At 48.5% G+C, this 16,666-nt stretch overlaps 1 protein-coding gene across 1 annotated transcript; it reads right to left on the bottom strand.

Annotated features, from left to right (window-relative positions):
• Positions 1 to 772: 772 nt before the first annotated feature.
• LOC135826570 (uncharacterized) lies at positions 773 to 1,678 on the bottom strand. Its single transcript, XM_065339175.1, has one exon. The coding sequence runs from the start codon at positions 1,676 to 1,678 to the stop codon at positions 773 to 775; it is 906 nt and encodes a 301-aa protein (XP_065195247.1).
• Positions 1,679 to 16,666: the final 14,988 nt, after the last annotated feature.

The raw sequence follows: 16,666 nt of genomic DNA, 5'->3' as shown, positions 1-16,666 counted from the left end.
CTAGCAGGTTTGCCGCGTGGACGGTTCGATGGACTTCTAATGTGCTCTGGATGGCAGTCGTGAGTCCGGCAAGTGAGAATTCAAGTCGGCAGGAAAACCAGGAGTTCTTTTTTACTCTCTTTCTCACTCCTGTGTGCAGCCACACCATACGTGCTCCCACCCCTAACACACCTCAGTCACATGCACACCCACGTACACACGCACACAGCAACAACAAACAGCCTCTGCGGGGACAGCAGCAACAGCAAGCAGCAACAGCAAGCAAGTGTATTGTCAACTCACGGCGACAATAGTAAACAGCTTTAAAAAAAAAAAAAAAAAAAAAAGCAACTCATCTAGATCATCAAAATTAGTGCAGTCTGCAATCTGAGCATACCGCCAGCGGTGTGCTACGGAAATATCCAAACGACTCAACAAAATAACCATTCACTAGGGCGGGCGGGCATGGGCACTACACTTGCAAAGCAAGAAGAAAAAGAATGCCGCAGCCGGAGCGCATGCTCCTAATATCTCGCATTTGCGAGCAGCAAATGTTACGTCATGCAAAAGAAAGACAAAAAAGAACTACATTTCTCGTTTCTTTCCTACGTCAGCCAACGAGAAATGAGGCATTTCTTTTTTACTCTCTTTCTCACTCCTGTGTGCAGCCACACCATACGTGCTCCCACCCCTAACACACCTCAGTCACATGCACACCCACGTACACACGCACACAGCAACAACAAACAGCCTCTGCGGGGACAGCAGCAACAGCAAGAGCAGCAAAGCATAGCTAATGGATGGCCAGTGCCCTTGACACTGAGAGCATTGCTGAGAGTGACTCCTTGAAGTACATCCGCATGGATGTTTCGCTTCTCCAGCCGCCTTGACGTTGGATCAGTCTATCCGGGACTCCTGCTGCCGCGGCCACCGATGCTCCCCCAGAACGCAGGCTATGCAGCCCAAATGCGCTTGGGTTGAAGTTCGCTTGGCACAGCGCGTCCTGGATCAGCTCTCGGGCACGGCTGTAAGACATCTGGTCCCGGACAACTTGACTAGCGTTTCCTTGCCGAATACAGCCGAACAACTTCTGGTGGCCTTCGTAGCCACCTCTAGACAGCAGTCGCTCTGTTAGAGCCACTGGGCATACTGCTCCATGCCATCTTGACAGCAGCACCCAGTTACCTTGGCGCAGTTGATCATTTTTTCTCACTTCGAGAAATAGTGCCATGTAATCTTCCTTGATTTCGATCTCGTCGACGTATATGTTTGACAAGTCGTTCCACCGCAAGAGCCCTGCGAAGCCAACGGTCATCAGAGTCGCTGTCTGCAAGTTCTGCAGTGATTCATTGCGCAAGAGCCTGGTAGCAACTTGGTTTAGCATCTGCTTCGTCATCGGCCTCTTCCGGTTCTTCGGCGCCGCCAGCAGTCGTTTGGCGGCCTGGACTAGGTTCCGAACCTGTGCGTTGTCTGTGGGGTCCGGTAGGCCTCGCACCTTGTGCGACCAGGCCAACGCGCAAATAGCGGATGTTATTGGTGACGCTGTCCATGCCTCCTGGAGCAGCTTCACGACATACAAACATATGTGCCAAGACTCGGCTGGTACGCTCGGGATCTCTTGACTGCTAGCCCACTCTTGCCAGCGCTGAAATGTCGACAAATACTTGGTCACTGTTCCCGGTGCCCTACTCGCCAACATGACTTCTGGAATCTTCCTGGATAGGTTCACGAGCTCCTGGGTTGGCTCCACTTGAACCGCCCTCAGCTCTAGGCATGAACACAAGATCATAACGTGAGGCGCCTGTCAACAGAGTCATCAGCATTAGCGTCGGCTTCAGCATCTGCAGCAGCTATCAGCATCACTTGAAGAGCATTATACAACGGCATCAGCAGCAGCGTCTGCCAGCCCTGTGGGCTACAACATCGTCATCGGCATCACCAGCAGCAGCATCCATCCGCCCTGCGGATTATGACATTGTCAGCAGCATCTGCCTCCTGCCCTGCAGGCAATGGTGTTCCCTGAACACCAACATAGGACAATGCCTCGTGCACCGTGCACTCACATGTGCTCGCGCCACAAAACCACAGCAATCGTGTCAGTACGCAAATCAGCAACAGTTATTCTTCATGCACACTCTTAAAGCCAGCATTTCTGAATAATATTGCTTGCCCCCCAGCAAGTTGTAAGGGCACGTACCTTCCAGAAATGTGTTTTCATCATGGGGTAGCACCAAAACTCCTTTTACAAATGGTTTCCAGCTTTGCCTCCCATGTAATTTTGGCCACCAATCTGCTGACACCCACTTAGGCACAACCAGTGTGCCATGGCCGCAGCACATTTTTAACATACTCAAAACTCTGGGTATTAGGTGGAACGGAGGTGTAAGCCACACCGTTTCCATTGACCAATCAACCGTAAAGGCATCGATCGCATAACATCCCGGATTCCACCACCTTGAACAGAAACGCTTTAACTGTTTCGTCCTCAGACTCGCAAAGCAATCTAGCGTATGGGGACCCCACAAACGCTCGATTTGTTCAAAAACAGCCGGGTTTAGCCGCCAATCATCTGTGTCAACTATTTTCGAATAGTAGTCCGCCAATTCATTTTGTTCTCTGGGAACCCATTCGGCAATCAGGCGGATTCCGTGTTTCATGCACACCTGGAGGATTCGCATGGCCTCCCTTTGCAAATGCTCCCTTCTGCTGCCCACCTGGATAATGTGCACAGCTGCCTGGTTATCGCTTCTGTGAATGCAGATACCTCCTTCTAGTTTGTGTGCTAATGATTCAAGCACCAACGCGATTGCTCTCAATTCTCTCCACGTGGAGCTTCTTCGGTCATTCAAAATCTCATTGGACCACTCTCCTCTGGCTACCTCGACTGCACTGCCGTCTACTAAAAATCCGCCCCAGCCAGAGTCGCTCGCATCGGACCAGGTCAGGACCGTTGCCTTTGGGCAGTTTTTCCAAAATGGTTGGCCGTGCCAGTCTTCAAAAACCGTGCTCCAAAATTCCAAATCGCACCTTGCCGCATCCGGCCATTTCACTGGGGCGTACCAAGAACTCCTAGACAATATCATGCTGTAGAATGCCCTGGTACGCAGACGGCAAATTGGCCCGAGCGCAAGCGACATAGACAACAGGAAGCCGGCTAGCCTCGCCACTTCCCTCGCGGGTGGCGCTGCTAGACCGCTCAGCCGTGCTAGGCACTCTTTAAGCCTCGCCACTCTGCGCTCTGTCGCAAAAATTCGACCCTCTTTGAGGTCAATGCGCATGCCTAGCATTTCGACCGTTTGTGATGGCTCCCACTGGGATTTTTGTTCATTGGGCACAAACCCAGCTCTCAAGAGGTCAGCTTTCATCTGTTTTGCCACCACCTTTTCCCCTTCGACAGTAGAGTGCCCACCAGACCCGTCGTCCATGTAGAGCTGACATCTTATGCCCAACTCCCTCCAACGCCGCAGTAAAACACGTGTCACTTTTGTGAAAACATAAGGAGCCGTGGAGAGGCCAAACGGTAACACGCAAAATACATAGGTTGTGATAGTTCCCTCCGCATTAAACCACTTAAACCCCAAGTACTTTTGATGCTCCTGTGCAATTTCAATGTGGTGGTACCCGCTTTTCAGGTCAAAAGTAATCACGTAGTCGCCCTTTTCGTAGACTCTTGCGACTGTTTTCAGGTCTTCCATTTTGAATTTAAATTTCGCCAGATAAGTATTGACGTACCTCAAATCCAAAATGAGTCTTAACTTTTTTCCATTATTTACCACGCCTAAAGGGCTGCAAATCATTGCCTCCTCACTCTTGACCTCCTTTATGCACCCTCTTTCCATCAAGTCTCTAATTGAATCTGTGACAAAATCAAATTGGCACTGAGCGCTACTGTGATTTTTTACAGTTTTCGGCCTTGGTAGCTGCACGAACGGGAGTAGATACCCTTCACAAATGATCCTTAGCACAAATTCGGATGCCCCCATAGTTTCCCAAAATGGCTTGCACCTAGCTAAACTGCCCACCACCACCCCTTGCCCCTCTAGTTCCCCTTGATCGTCAGATTCACACAAGCCCGCCACGCACCCCTCGTCAACAACACTCAGCACCGAATACACTTCATCATCTATTACATCAGGGGGGAGTCCGTCCGCACAGCCCTCAGAGCTATTTCTGAGCGGCTGGCTTCTGGCAGAAATTGATGAAGTGGCCTGGCTCGCCGCAACGGAAGCAGACTTTGGGGCCAGGCTGGATGGGGTTTCTCCCCGGTTGCGTCCTTGGTGCCTCGCTGGGCCCAGAAGGTGACTGCTGTTGTGGTGGCTGCTCAGCCCCTCGTGCGGCTGCTTTAGGGGTGACCACCCCGCCCCTGCCGAACCTGGATGGGATGCCCCCCCGAAAGGGCCGCTGCATGGCCACGGACTGCACGGCCGCATTCAGTCTCTTGCTCTTTTCGGCGGAGGTCACAATGCTGAGGATTCCCCCTCCCTCCACAAATTTGTTCGCCACCTCTACCCCATGGGTATCGGCGACGGCGAGCCACTCTTGCCTGTCCTCTAGAATGTCCTCACCTTTCTTTAGGTTTTTCGTTGCGCTCCTCAGCCGGTCGGATTTTAGTGCCCTCCGCACTTTCTCCAGGCGCTCCTGGAGCCGGGCGTTGACTGAGTGCTGGTGTTCATACGCCACGTTCCTCCATTTACTGGGGCCCGTTGACGTAGCACTCGAGTGATGGCGATGACGGCGAGCCTTCCTGCCGGAACTTTTTGATTTTTTGGATTTTTTGGACCTGGATCTCCGGCTCCTGGGGCTGGGTGACCGCGATGCACTGCTGGCACTCGACGATGATCCAGATGACGACGATGACGGCGACGACGACGACGATGACGGAGAACGTCTCCGTCTGCGACCTCTGCCGCGTGGGGATTCCGGGGCCCTGGCCCTTTCGAGCTCGATTTGGGCCTCGAGCAGCCTGATGCGAGTTGCCTGCTCCTCCAGGCGTGCCGCCGCCGCATCGTTCTGCTGCGCGTCAGCCTGCAGCTGCAGTCGTGCGGGTTCTGCGCTTGCAGCACGGCGGGTCCTTTTTCGGGGAGGCATGTTCCTAAAAAGGATCCTGAAAGTACGTTGAAAACAAACGGGATGAGAAATACACTACACTTGCAAAGCAAGAAGAAAAAGAATGCCGCAGCCGGAGCGCATGCTCCTAATATCTCGCATTTGCGAGCAGCAAATGTTACGTCATGCAAAAGAAAGACAAAAAGAACTACATTTCTCGTTTCTTTCCTACGTCAGCCAACGAGAAATGAGGCATCTCTCATATAGGGAGCGATACACAATTCCATAAGGTTGATTATCGAGATAACAGAGAACAAATGGGCAAAGGTTTGCTTGACCCTCATGGATGATGGCACAGTATCTCACTTTATTGGTGAATTCATGCCCATATACACGAGGAGATGGCTTTCAGCCCCGTCCGCCTTTCAACAACCAGCATTCTAATGCGATTTTAACCAGGGGTAATATATATCAAAAGGCGACGAGGAGACAATAACTTTATTAATGCGATTAATAGTATAAGTGAAGCGGACATTACAAAATGATGAATGAGAATACATGTATCTATAATGGTTGTTCCTAATCGATTTTCTTGAGACTATCATCAGGGAAAATCGTCTCACAATAGAGGCTATACGGAGAAACAAACTGCTTATAGGTTAATGGATAGTGGGAAGTATACAAGGTTAGGTGTGAAAAAAAAAACTAAAGTGGGAGAGAATACGAAAGAAATTAGAAGAAAAGATGTGAGAGTGTTCTGACGGTGTGAGCTACTACAAAAGGTGAGTGAAATGAAGGTGCGGAAGCAGGTGAATGTGATAGAGTGAGGAACTGTGAGGTGTAGGTGTATGCGAATGAATACGTGTGTGAATGCTAGGTGAAGAGTCTCAGTTTTGTGACATTTTCTTTCTGAATGCATAGATTAGGATTGTGTTTACGGATGAAAACAGCTTCTAATATCTTAAGTTCACGAAACCTACGAGCACGGCACAAAACAGTGAAGCATGAATCATCATACACTGAGCGGCATTGGCTACTAGACAAGAGGTGTTTCTTAATGGCTGACCCTTTCGTTGTGGTCTCACCTTCAGTCCGGTCATCTTCATCTTGGTTGTCCAACTCACTCTCTTCATCACTGCTCTCACCTTCCTCATCCTCCTCCGATTCCATCCCGTCCTCTGCACCCAACGACAATCCCACGCTTCTGCTCGCTGCCAGTCCATGTCCGGTTGTAGATGCTATTACCAGCGCACGAGTCATGCTCCTAGTTACTGGTCTCCGTACCTGTGTTTGGCCATTTCCTTCAGTCTCACGTACCTGTGTACTTGTAGTCCGTTCAACCGGTACTGTGTGGTTCTGTTGTAATTGTGCAACTGGCACCTGTTTGCGGGGACGGCCTCGTCCAGGTCGCTGGGCTTTGGCTCCATCTGACAATAGGTACAATGGTACATGTTGTTTGACGCGTGCGTTCAGGTGCTGAAGGGTTCTTCCTACATATCGGCTATCACAATGCCGACATTCAAAATGTTAGATCACATGGCTAATCAGTTGGGTAGGAAGAACATCCTTCTTCACCGTGAACGCACGGGCCGTGGTAAAGACTGTTGTCAATGCTGTGGCAAAATAGGTTTGTCTGACAACAGTCCTCACCGCGCGGGCCACATCCAGCGAAATTTGACCTTTCCATGGAAGTCGTAAAAACACACGACATGGGTCAGGTCCAAACTCAGGCTCGGCAGCCTGAATATCAGGTTCGTTAAACAGCTTACTGAGGAGCTGAACAGGATATCCATTCTGAACGAGTACCTTCTTCAGGAAACAAAGCTCTTGCTGAAGCTTATCAGGCGAGCAAATCCGCCTAGCGCGCATGATCAAATTTCGTACGAGATTAGTTTTGTATAAAGTCGTGCAATAGGAGTCGTAGACAATGTATTGCCCGGTGAACGTTGGTTTTCGATATACTGAAGTTGAAACACCCATCTCCGTTTTCTCGACTAACACATCGAGAAAAGACAAACGGTTTGACTGCTCATGTTCACATGTAAATTTCAGAGCGGGATGTAGGTTGTTGAGCATACCAAGAAACTCATTCGATTGTTCCAGATTACGGAAATGCGTGAACGAATCATCCACGAATCTAACATATAAGCTAGGCCACATCGCACTTGGAATCTTCGATTCATAAAACCCGACAAACACATTGGCCAGAACTGGACCCAATGGTGAACCCATGGCCACCCCGTCAATTTGGCGGTACATGGTGTCATCATAAGAGAATTCAACATCAGTTGTCATCATCTGCATTAGTCTGCGGAACGCAGTTTCGGACATCCAGGGAGAATCGAACTGTTTACTGTACTCTTTATCGTGGTACAGAGCATTAGCGCAAATGTCAATTGTCTCCATCACAGGCACATTGGTGAACAAGCTTACAACGTCGAAGGAGCACATGTGGGAAGAAGACGGTACTGGCTGCTCACGCAGGATATCGATGAATTGGAAAGTGTCTTTTACATTGTGTTTGCAATAGTACTTAGCTACTGGTGTAATAATATCGCACAACCATTTCGAAACTGTATATTGAGGTGAACCACACATTGAAAGTATTGGGCGAAGAGGACAATCCTTCTTATGGATTTTCGGCAATCCGTAAAGTCTGGGCCGTGTTGAACCAATCGGTTTAATTCGTAAGTACTCATATTTAGATATTTCCTCTGCATTCCGCAGCTTCCGCAAGTACTTGATGATATCAGATTCTATAGCTATTGTACGGTCGTGTATCTGTACAGGGCCTAACTTAACAAACTTCAACCGATCATCAAGGATAGTAGCCATCTTCGTGTGGTATTGTTCTTTAGTGATTATAACAGTGGCTCTACCTTTGTCCGGTCTCGTGATAATAATGTCCTTCCGTGCTTTGAGATCTCGGAGGGCTTTCAAGTGCTCTCGAGACAAAGAGAAAGATTTACGGTCTGATTTACGGTCAGAACACTCTCACATCTTTTCTTCTAATTTCTTTCGTCTTCTCTCCCACTTTAGTTTTTTTTTTCACACCTAACCTTGTATACTTCCCACTATCCATTAACCTATAAGTAGTTTGTTTCTCCGTATAGCCTCTATTGTGAGACGATTTTCCCTGATGATAGTCTCAAGAAAATCGATTAGGAACAACCATTATAGATACATGTATTCTCATTCATCATTTTGTAATGTCCGCTTCACTTATACTATTAATCGCATTAATAATATATATCATGGCCTCTTTTCAATCTTCTTCATAGGCAATGGGATCAGTGGGAGCGAGTGGACGAGAGCATTCCTACGTCACAACTTGTCCTCTTAAAATAAATGTGAAACCTGCAGAATCACACCTGGATTTGCAGGGAGCGGAACACAGCGACAATAGGGAGGAACCAGCGACAGCGGTAAGCCAAGTCATCAAGAAGCTATCACAACTGTTGATGCTTATTTATTTCAGACGTTTATCCATTATTCCTCTTGTGGTCTGTAATTTAGAACCTGTCTCTAGCTTGCTAATTTCAAGCAGTGTATTTTGTAAGGTGGAACTTTCTGAAATCGCACTGAAAGTGCAAAACCGGCGCTCTGGAAAAGTTCTGACCACCTCACTGTACTTATGGACGTGTGAGTCAAGCCGTCCAGCGTGAAGGGCTGTGCAAGTGTATGGTGCAAAATATTCCAGAAGTGACTTTGTGGTGACAGTAAAAAGGATTTCTCCTGCATCGTGGTATACCGCCCTCAACTCGGGCTTATGCGATATTCTTTCCATTCTCCTTCCCCCTCCCCCTCCACCCCCCCCCCTTCTTCCCCTACCCAGACCTTGATTTCACTAGATTCCTTTAGGGTGTTCTACGACTCATATCCTTGATGTTTTCATTGCTTTGTCTTGTTCCTTCTCAGTTGCCGCCGTCCGAGATTGTCTATGAGAACGTGTTGGGAGAATGTTTGTCAACGACTGAGGACGAGAAAATTGAAATCAACTATGCCGTTCTAGATCGATCCAAAATGAAACCGACTACACAACTGAAAACAAGCCAATTTCCCAAGTTGGGTATTGACTCTTCCTAGTCAGTTCCAGAAGTAGAGACAAACTGGGTCGGCAAGCCGATGCAGTGGCTATGCATAAACGCAGTGTGATTGGACATTAGTGAAATTTTCTATAGTAAAATGTTGTAAAAGGCATATAATTACTTCTTTCTTTCGTTTTCATCCTTACATATTGCCGCTCCCCTTCCCCTTCCCCTTCCCCTTCCCCTTCCCCTTCCCCTTCCCCCGCTTGATGATCCAGGAATTCGGGGACCGTCTAGACGTACATCCGCAATGGCTATTAAAATTTAATTTTTGTCAGTTTGTTTCAAACCATGGATGGAGTCATATTTATTTTTTATTTACCTCATGAAACGAAGGGAGTGAGTGATGAGGAACAGAAAGGTATGTTGGGACTTTGAATGTCTGCTACTGAAGTGACAACCCAATACAAGGGCTATAGGAATTTCGGTAGCTATTGACACAGCGTCGGGCCATGAGTATCGGCCATCTTGAGAGGCATGATCCTAAACCTCAGTAACGCGAACCTATACTTGGCCCAACCTCTGCGAAAACCATATTAAGGGTAAAAACCTTTCTTTTTGGAGGAGATGATGTTTTGTAGAAAGGTTGTGTCGCGTAGGCGATCGAGTGCAATGAAGTGGAACGAGAGAGAACCTCGCTTCTTTGTAGAAGCTACAGTCATGGCAGGAAGGGTTTTAGCAGTCATGAAAGTCAAAGAGCTTCCGGTAGAACACTCCCTACTACTCCTCTAGTCACGATGAAGATTTGTTTTTGATCTGATCCAACCGATTCCATCTCCTACACTCAAGGATGACGACATTTCTGCGCTAGCTGCTGCGGGAAATGGTGAAGAAATCGTCTCCAGTTTGAGTCGTGATGGCCATAGCAAACCTCAGTAACGCGAACCTATACTTGGCCCAACCTCTGCGAAAACCATATTAAGGGTAAAAACCTTTCTTTTTGGAGGAGATGATGTTTTGTAGAAAGGTTGTGTCGCGTGGGCGATCGAGTGCAATGAAGTGGAACGAGAGAGAACCTCGCTTCTTTGAAGAAGCTACAGTCATGGCAGGAAGGGTTTTAGCAGTCATGAAAGTCAATGGGCTTCCGGTAGAACACTCCCTGCTACTCCTCTAGTCACGATGAAGATTTGTTTTTGATCTAATCGAACCGATTCCATCTCCTACACTCAAGGATGACGACATTTCTGCGCTAGCTGCTGCGGGAAATGGTGAAGAAATCGTCTCCAGTTTGAGTCGTGATGGCCATAGCAAGGAGAACCTGGGCGAAATCGATCTAGCCAAACGAAGTATTGAGACACTAGCTCCTTTCAGGGCCTCATGCAAAGGGAAAACGCGCAACAGAGTTCACACGTTTGCCACGATTTCATGAGGAAAATGATGCAAGCGCTGTGTAAAAAATGTGTTGAATTGAAATCCTTGGCGATGAAGTGGTACTACATGCCAGGCGAATGAGCGAGCCTAACAAGAGGACCCCACCTGAGACTTTCCTTGCTCGATAGCTATCTGCACGGGATTGTGCGGCGTGCGGAGATGTCACTTGCTCATCAGCACCAAGCACACACTCCAGCATGCCAGCAAACTATGAGCAATGGAACAGTTTGAAAGGCCATGCTCTTGCCTGTTTCTGAACAGATGTACATGATTGTACAAGATTCAACCTAAAAAAGGTGCCCTCTCAACTGGAGTCGGGTGTCTTTGTGGTGTGTCACGCCAGAGGGTTTCAGTAAATGTATTGAGCCCCAGAATGTGATGAGTGAGGAGCAAACAAATTCATGCTGAACTGTGCTTGGTCACAACAGCCTGAAGCACCAAGAAGTCACAACAAGCCTATCCCCACATACATATACATGCACCAACCTATCATGTCACCCTGAAAAAATCATCCATGTCTCTTCTTTCAGTCCAGTGGATCTCTCCTCATTTCTTTGCAGTGATAACACTTACATGTATGTATATTATTGGGATTTTTAACACAATGCCCTGCTGCGTTTGAGGTACGTTAATACCACTGTGAGTCGACCCACACCTGAATTGTTTTTTTCCTGACCTCCTATGCTCAGGAGACACTGAAAAGGTGAAAAGCCATTTGGTGAATTTTTTCATACTGTTGAGTTCGAAACAGGACGACTGACAACGGGAACAAGTTAGTGGGAACGACATTTATTATAGACGACGAGACAAGAGACCAAGACGAACGAAACGACTACATGGTGATTATTGACGAGTGAGAAAAGAGAGAGAGAGAGAGAGAGAGAGAGAGATCAAGTCTAAACGGCAAGATAAAGGGCCTGGGTAGCTATGGCAAATATGGGCGCGCAAGTAGCTACCCAGGCCAACGGAGCAAAAGGAGACAAAAGGTGCGTACGCAAGTGCATGCAGGCCAGCTAGAAAAGGTACGGGAGGAGGTACCTAACAATACTTAGCCTGGTTCTTGCAGATTGTGGGCCATTTGTCTCTTTCAGACATTCGCAATATTAATCCTGAATACTATGTACATGTATGTGGTTGCTGAAGAGTTACAGAATCAACAATTTGGTCCGCATATTTTTGTATTGTTAGGCCGTTTAAATAGGGTTTCCGCGCAGAATCTCACAACCGATCGATAAATCTCCCACGTAATCCCCCCCCCCCCCTCCGCCTCTTTCATTCTCAGCACCAACAGTTTGTGCTTGAGTTGGCCGTTGAAAATGCTTGGCTATGATTTCTTATATGTCATTGATTCTCCCCATCGTGCACTTCAGTCACACTACGCAACTTTGATTTGAAATCTGCGTTCGTTTGATACCCCCAGGATGAAGAAGAACGTGAGCGTGCGTCATATGCCACAACCATCAATCTCACGTATGATGTTGCAGAAGATCTCCCGTCGGTGAGTTCATTGCCTGATCATAAGATAGCATTCTTGTTGGGACCTAAATGCAGCAACTGGTTATTATTCCAGTAGCTATATTGTTTCCGTTATTGCTGCAGTCGTTGTTGTAGTTGCTGTTGCCGTTGTTGTTTGTCATTTGGTAAATAAAAAAATTGAAAATAAAAGTCACGGCTCGCGTGAGACTCGGCTGGAAGCCGAGTTTTCCGCATCCGCTGTGGGAACGCCACCACCCTCTAGGATCAAGGTGCAGAGGCAGCGCCTAAACGGTGGGAGGTGAGTAGATCAGACCTACCACCAAGTGGTCAAAGACTGAAATCCCATTAGCTGCATTTTGTAAGAACTTGGACAATTCATTGTTGTCGTCGTCGTCGTCGCCGTAGTCATCGTGGTCGTCATCATCGTCGTCATCGTCGTCGTCGTCGTTGCTGTTACTGCTGCTGTTGCTGTTGTTGGTGGTCATTTTGTGAGAGCTTGGACAACTCACATGTCCCGGCAATAAAGCAGTCTCTCTATCGCACCTCTCTCTCCTTCCCTCTCTCTCTCTCCTTCCCTCTATCTCTCTCTCCTTCCCTCTCTCTCTCTCCTTCCCTCTCTCTCTCTCCTTCCCTCTCTCTCACTTGCTCTCTATCTTACGTAATCTATCTATCTATATAATCTCTCCACCGTCATCATACTTGGGTCCCACTCCTCTGTATCTCTCCTCTGTCATCATACTTGCGTCACACACTCATGTAATATTTCTCTTATAGGATTGCGTGCTTCACACATCTTGTAATAATAATACAGCACGTTATAACTACGTTGATAAACAAGCTGCCTGTACATACCCCGATGAGCAACAACAAGAGAAATAGAATTGTAGGAATCGTTAGTTCAATCTTGGATGTTGGTGAATCAATTGTTCCGAGGGAAACGACGGGGTCTTGATCCACCCACCATTTCTTCCAAGAAATATTTTGAGTAGCTATCATGATGCCATGTCGCAGGTCCAACCCACTTCAACATTTTTTTTTTTTTTTTTTTTTTTTTTTTTACTACGTTCACATAACCAGCTCGAAAAGAATAAGGAAAGACAATGGTACGGAGACTAGGACAAACGTGACAACTAATGAGCAGGCGCTGCACCGAGACGCAGCAGTGATGGTGGGGCATTGATGACTCTGCCGACCTGAGGTCTCGGCGTCACGGCCAAAAACACGCACCAAAAACAATGAAAAAAGAAGAAGATAGAGCTGTACAGGTGAGAAAGATGCAAAAACCCAAGGCTTAACACGAGCGATTTTTGGGGGAGAAACTGTCTTAGCGTCATACTATTCATAGGGAATCGACTGCCCAGAGCCAGTTTGTGCTGCGAAGATGGCGGTAAACATTCGTTTTGAATGATTGCATTCTCTTGCTGTGGGGAGGCTGGGATAGGAGAGCGGCAGGGAGGGAGTTCCAATCGCTGATGCTGCAGTGTGGGAACGAGCGCTTCAGTGCCAGCGGGGCAGATGCAGGCAGCTGGTGTTGGAGCTGGTGGTCATGGCCACTGACAGCACCGTGCTCGCTGCGAGTTCTGGGGTTGGTAGAGATGATGTGGCGCGGTGGCAACACAGAGAGCAGCTGCGGAGGACCAGGCAAGTAGTGCAGCTTATACAGGCAGGCAAGCGAGGCAACAGTGCGGCGGATGGCAAGGCTGGGTAGGTGTGCCCCAGGGCCGATAGCATGAAGCGCGCGGCGCTGAACATTGTTCAGACGCTGGAGGTGACTCTGCGCAGCTCCCATCCATACAAGAGGCGCATACTCCATGACTGGTCGTACGAACGCCTTGTATACGGTCGTCCGGCCGGCGGGGGTGAGTATGTGGGCGGCTCTGTTTAGGACCCCAAGCCGTTGGCGTGCACGGGTGGCTACGGAGCGTAGGTGATCGCTGAAGGTCAACTTGGCGTCCACCTTCACACCAAGGAGGGTGATGGTGGTTGTCTCGGGAACCAGTGTGCCACCAAACAGGAGTGGGGGGAGATCTAAGCCGGTGCGTCTGAGGGTGGCTGTCATGGCCTGGGATTTGGTCGGTTCAAACATCACTTTCCATGTACGACCCCACTCGTGCAGTCGGTCAACGGACACCTGCAGTGACTGCGCGGCGACTGTTGGGGTCTGCTGGGAGGTGACTAAGCTGTACAAAGTTGTATCATCAGCATAGGCTTCCAAGCTGGCGCCGTCAGCGAGAACATCTGGCGCGTCGTTGACGTAGGCCAGGAAAAGCGTTGGTCCAAGGATGCTTCCCTGGGGGACTCCAGCGGAGGTCGTATACCTAGATGACGTCCGCCCTCCAACGAGGCACTGTAGGGAACGGGTGTCCAGGTACGACGCCAGCCATCTCTGAAGCGGACCATCTATGCCTAGGCTACGTACCTTGCGGAGGAGGCCGACATGCGAGACACGATCAAACGCTCCTGCGATGTCCACAGCAAGGATACGAGCCACCCCTCCACAGCCCACAGCGCTTGCCCAGGCAGTTTGGAGAGCTTGCAAAGCGTCCGATGTTCCGAGGCCTCTGCGAAATCCAAACTGGTGCGACGTGAGCAGATGATGGTCTTCAAAATAGTTTACGATGTGTCTGTTTACAAGAGTTTCCATTACTTTCGAGATTATGCACAGTAAGGATACGGGCCTGTAGTTCTTAAGGGTCGAGCGGGAAGACCGCTTGTGGATCGGAACCACGTTGGCCGTCTTCCACATCCTAGGTTGCACTCCAGACCGGAAGCATAAAGCAAATAACTTGGACAGTGGCTCTGCGAGCTCATGAGCACATTCCTGAAGGACGCGAGCAGAAATACCGTCAGGCCCGGTAGCCTTGGAGACGTCGAGCCTTGCCAGGAGGCGGCGTACAGCCTGTGGGCGGAAGCGGATGGTGCGAAGAGGTGGAGCCTCTGAGGGAGCAGGGTCCGGTAGGTCAGCCTCCACAAGGTCCGGACCGGCAACGCTACATTTCTTCGAGAAGAAGCGAGCGAATGCCTCTGCTTTCTCTGAGCTTGTTGCCCACTCGCGGCCGTCAGAGTCGACAACTAGGGGAATTTCGGGCTGTGTGCGGTTGCCAGCAGCGTTCTTCAACTTCGTCCACCACTGTTTGTCTCTGAGGGACCCAGTTGAGAGGCTGCGACGGAGGCTGTCCTCCTTTGCACGTCGTGATCGGAACTGGGTGGCGATCGCTACAGTCACGGAATCGGTGAATGCCTGCTGAAGTAAAAAAACATGATTCTAATAATGGTAGAGACTGAGTCAAGGCATGGGAACGGACCAATAGCTATTTTGACTTCCTACAATACTGATTCATTAGTGCGATGCGATGATGGTAGTACTTCTTGTGAAACCGCTTACGCAGATACCTTATTTTAAAGCTCTAACTCCATGCATTGTGTAGATACCTTTTTACCGCAGTCATACATTTAAACATAAAGAAAGAATCTGCGTTTGAGATTCAGTTTCAACTTATAATGTCAACTCTATTATCAATGTGTTGCAGAACACTGCTGACGGATTCAAAGAAAAAACACATCTATGATGCCGCCGTCAACGATGGTCCCGTTCATGACAGAAAGCAGGGTTGACGTGTCAACTCCTTCGACATGATTTCGAGTCACCACCATTAGTTCATTGCCACCTGTGATCGATTCATTGGCATGTTTCAATGTCTCCGTAGAAAGACCGACCCCCCCCCCCCCCCTCCCCCATACACCCGAAACACTGAATGACGGGTACATCCACCCCGTACAGCCGTTTACAAACATTTTATGGAGCAAACACCCTAACCACGTATTAGCGTAGATGAAAATTTTCTGGAATGGCATATCAAACGAGTTGTTATACCTGTAATGAGTTCTTTCCCACAACCAAGATAAGATGCAAAAGCACTGTTTACGATAGGAGCCTTGCATTGTTCATACTCAGATCGAATCTAAACACCGCAACATTGACAGTTTTGTTTATCAGTTTACAGCCTTGCCCATAAGATAGAGCTTGGCAAAGTTAGTCTCAGGGTGTTTGACAGAATGTCTACAGATGATCATGTTTTAGCAGCAAACGTTTCTCCTTGTTCTGATGTGCTAGAATCAGATCTTTTCCCCCGGCTTAGTCACACACATGTTAGGCACTTGGCCTGCCAGTTTGTTGTAACCTCGTTTTATTGGTGAACTTGCTCTGTATGTTGTTGTTGTTGTAGAAGTTTATTTAACGTCGCACCACAAACAGGCGATTTCGCCTCCTTTGATACATGTGGACGACAGAAAGAATGAGAGAGAGGGGGGGGGACAGAAGTATGGAGAGAGGAAGGGTAGAAATAAATAAGCAATCAACCTCAGGGCTACACCAAAGCAAAAATGGAATGGGAACATACTATATACAAAATAGCTTCATACATATATTGCAAAACACGTTTACTATTCTTCAGTCCGCTATACCACAGAAACACACTAGCCGAAAAGCATTTAAACGGAGCCATGATGCGCTTTTAGCAGGGCACAGAACTGAAGGTGGCTGGGCTCGGAACGGAGATCAGGCGGGAGCTGGTTCCACAAGACTGCGCCGATGAACTGCATGGTCGCTCGACCCGCAGGACCGGGCCAAAATGGTACTCGAACGAGGTGATGTGCTGCTCCCCTAGTGCGGTCACCAGTAACTCTCACGAAGAAGCTGGCGAAGA

The sequence above is a fragment of the Sycon ciliatum genome, chromosome 10 (genome assembly GCF_964019385.1).
Source record: "Sycon ciliatum chromosome 10, ocSycCili1.1, whole genome shotgun sequence".
Lineage (NCBI taxonomy): Eukaryota > Metazoa > Porifera > Calcarea > Leucosolenida > Sycettidae > Sycon > Sycon ciliatum.
Note: the sequence above shows the minus strand (reverse complement) of the source record. Positions and strands in the feature narration are given on the sequence as shown.

Coding starts and splice junctions, on each gene's coding strand:
- LOC135826570 (XM_065339175.1), bottom strand. CDS start 1,678: ATGTTGGCGAGTAGGGCACCGGGAACAGTGACCAAGTATTTGTCGACA.